This window comes from Amaranthus tricolor, chromosome 6 (genome assembly GCF_026212465.1).
Source record: "Amaranthus tricolor cultivar Red isolate AtriRed21 chromosome 6, ASM2621246v1, whole genome shotgun sequence".
Classification (NCBI taxonomy): Eukaryota; Viridiplantae; Streptophyta; class Magnoliopsida; order Caryophyllales; family Amaranthaceae; genus Amaranthus; species Amaranthus tricolor.
The window spans coordinates 20,828,967-20,831,762 of record NC_080052.1 but is presented as its reverse complement, the minus strand read 5'-3'; the positions used below and the strand labels follow the sequence as shown (position 1 = coordinate 20,831,762).

The following is a 2,796-nucleotide window of genomic DNA, read 5'->3' as shown; positions in this document are numbered from 1 at the left end:
GTAAATAATCTCTTTAAGGTTATAAGTGATAGGTATTAAAGAATGCAATGTAATATCCCTCAAAAGAAGAAATACAATGTAATATGATATTAATTATTATAATCTACGCTAATAGGGGAGAAAATCAAGGGACAAATATGATATACATGATTTATTCAAATAAATTAATAGTGATTTGCATAATATTAGGACAATATTACTTAACATTTAAGTAGGGTTGTATGAAAGAAATCAAGTTAGATAGTGATCAATCAAAGAATATCTCTAGAATTAAAATCCATCAATCATAAAGAAAAACATAAAGATGCAATGTAGCTATGACCGTAGTTTTTAATTTTCTAAGTAACGATTACATGAGTTGTGTAATTGTAGCTATTAAATATTAATCTTTTAACAGTTAAATTAAATATTTTAAATATTAATCTTTTAACAGTTAAATTAAATATTTTTATTTATTAATAATAATTATTATGTTAGTTGTTGGAATGTAATTTTTTAAGAAAAAAAGAAAATATATTGAAATGTTACTTTTAATTTTAAAACACTAAAAGTTACGGCGTAAAACACCTATCACCACTACTAATGGTCACTTAAACTATTCCTTAATCCAACAATAATAAAGTTTTTTTTTTTATATTATAAAAGTAGTGTTTTAAGTTCATTTATAAACTAGGTAATTAAATTGTTATGTCGAATATGTTCACATCTTATTTGAGTCATGTTCACTTTAATGTATTTTTTGCTTGAATTTTGAAGAAAAATTGAGCATCATGGTTAGCCTAATGGTTGAGGGCTTTTTCTTTCACTGTTGTGAAGGAATTCAATTTTCACCATTCATAAGAAGGCATAATTTTCTCTTTCCCTTGCCAAAATATTTATCCTACTCGAATAACTTTTTTATAGAACACAAACTATCAGTAAAGATTGTCTCATAGTGTGATGAAACATATTTGGCCAGGCCTTTTTTTAATTTTAACCTACAAGAAATCAACTCTGACCTTAAAGTGACCAATTTCAACTTAAAGTGTATAACTTCAAATGGATCAATTATGATCTTTTTAAAGTGATCAATTCTGATCTTAAAGTGATTAATACAAACCTTAAAGAGATCAATTATATATAACAACGGACAACTTTAACTTGATAACTAACAAGTTTAAAAATAATCAATTACAACCTTAAAATGATCAATTTAAAGCTTAAAGTGCTAAATATAAGTCATCACTAGTATACCGATCAATTATAATTTATTATCTTAAACGAGTTCATTATAACTTTAAAGGACAACTACAATCTTAAAGTGATTAATTTTGACGGTCAAGTAATAAATAATAAATGATCAGTTATAACTTTTGAAAGCATCTTTAGTAATCGTATATTAAAAGAATTGAAATAGAATCTTGTCGTAAGGCGATCTTTCACAATACTTACTGTTTAACGAACTATTACAATTGGACCTAAGTTAGGTGTGATATCCATACAATAAAAGTATTTTAAATAATAAAAGTTGAGATTATAAAGGATAATGAACATGTGAACCATCAAAGACTATTAAGGCACTCTTGTGACCACATTCTCTTGAAAAAATTTCAAACAAATCTTGTTTTCACTTAACAAAATCAATATAAATATGAGCATTTCCTTTGGCTTAAGTTCAACCATATTTTTGGCATATACAACTTCTTCATAAAACCATGAAGCCCTATTACATTCTCCTACTCTCTATTTCCACTCTATTAACCCTCTTTTCTTTTCCAAACCTCTCATTTTCCAACCAACTACAAGTCTCCCCACTAAACCCTAACGAAAACTACCTGCAGATATACAACATTTCCAAGCAACTTTGCTTAGGTTGCTTGGCCGAATCCCTTGAATTCTTAGTCTACCACAACCTCGTACGAGCCAAAAAGTTTGAACTACCAATGGTTTGGGACACGAAACTCGAGAACTATGCAAAGTGGTGGGCAGAACAAAGGTACCAAGATTGTAAACTTCAACATTCCTTTCCCGAGGGAGGTTTTCAACTAGGGGAGAACATTTTTTGGGGTGGTGGAGCACAATGGAGAGCTAGAGATGCTGTTCTAGATTGGGCTGATGAAGAAAAATATTATGATTATGGATCAAATAGTTGTGCTGATGGACAAATGTGTGGGCATTATACCCAAATTGTTTGGAGTAGTACTAGGAGTGTTGGGTGTGCTAGGGTTGTTTGTCAAGATGGGGATGTTTTTATGACTTGTAATTATTATCCCCCTGGCAATTATTTAGGTGAAAGGCCTTACTAATTTGGATTTTAGGATGTATAAAATATAATAAGTTAATCTAAAAAACTTTTAATTGAATCAATCATTTTAAAAAATACTATAGCATATATATATATATATATATATATATATATATATATATATATATATATATATATATATATATATATATATATATATATATATATTATTACACTTTATTTTGTGTTTTATAATGCGGATATGTACGGTATTTTTATTTGATATAATATGTATATTCATTATAGCTTACTAGGTAGTTAATGAATACGAAAATTATGAATTTATCTTTGTGCAACTAGTGCTTTTGTTTTGTTATCAAATTATTCCATATAGTTATATATGTTAGTTATATAAACTTCCTTAAAAATATTAATAATGAATTTTAATTGTATATAAAAGGTTCTTTTGTATTATGATCATTATAACGTTCAACATCTTAAGTGGATACACTAGAGTATATAAATGAACCTATGCAAGCAAACAACTCATTATTGCTAATAGAGAAAGCATA

The 2,796-nt window shown here is 27.4% G+C and overlaps 1 protein-coding gene across 1 annotated transcript; it reads left to right on the top strand.

Moving 5' to 3' along the window:
- Nucleotides 1-1,681: 1,681 nt before the first annotated feature.
- Nucleotides 1,682-2,350, top strand: LOC130814696 (pathogenesis-related protein PR-1-like). The gene has a single exon (XM_057680843.1). It carries the CDS (start codon nucleotides 1,695-1,697, stop codon nucleotides 2,283-2,285), a length of 591 nt encoding a protein of 196 aa, XP_057536826.1. The 5' UTR covers nucleotides 1,682-1,694; the 3' UTR covers nucleotides 2,286-2,350.
- Nucleotides 2,351-2,796: the final 446 nt, after the last annotated feature.

What these genes read in the sequence shown, in the direction of transcription:
- LOC130814696 (XM_057680843.1), top strand. Translation starts at nt 1,695, where the DNA reads ATGAAGCCCTATTACATTCTCCTACTCTCTATTTCCACTCTATTAACC.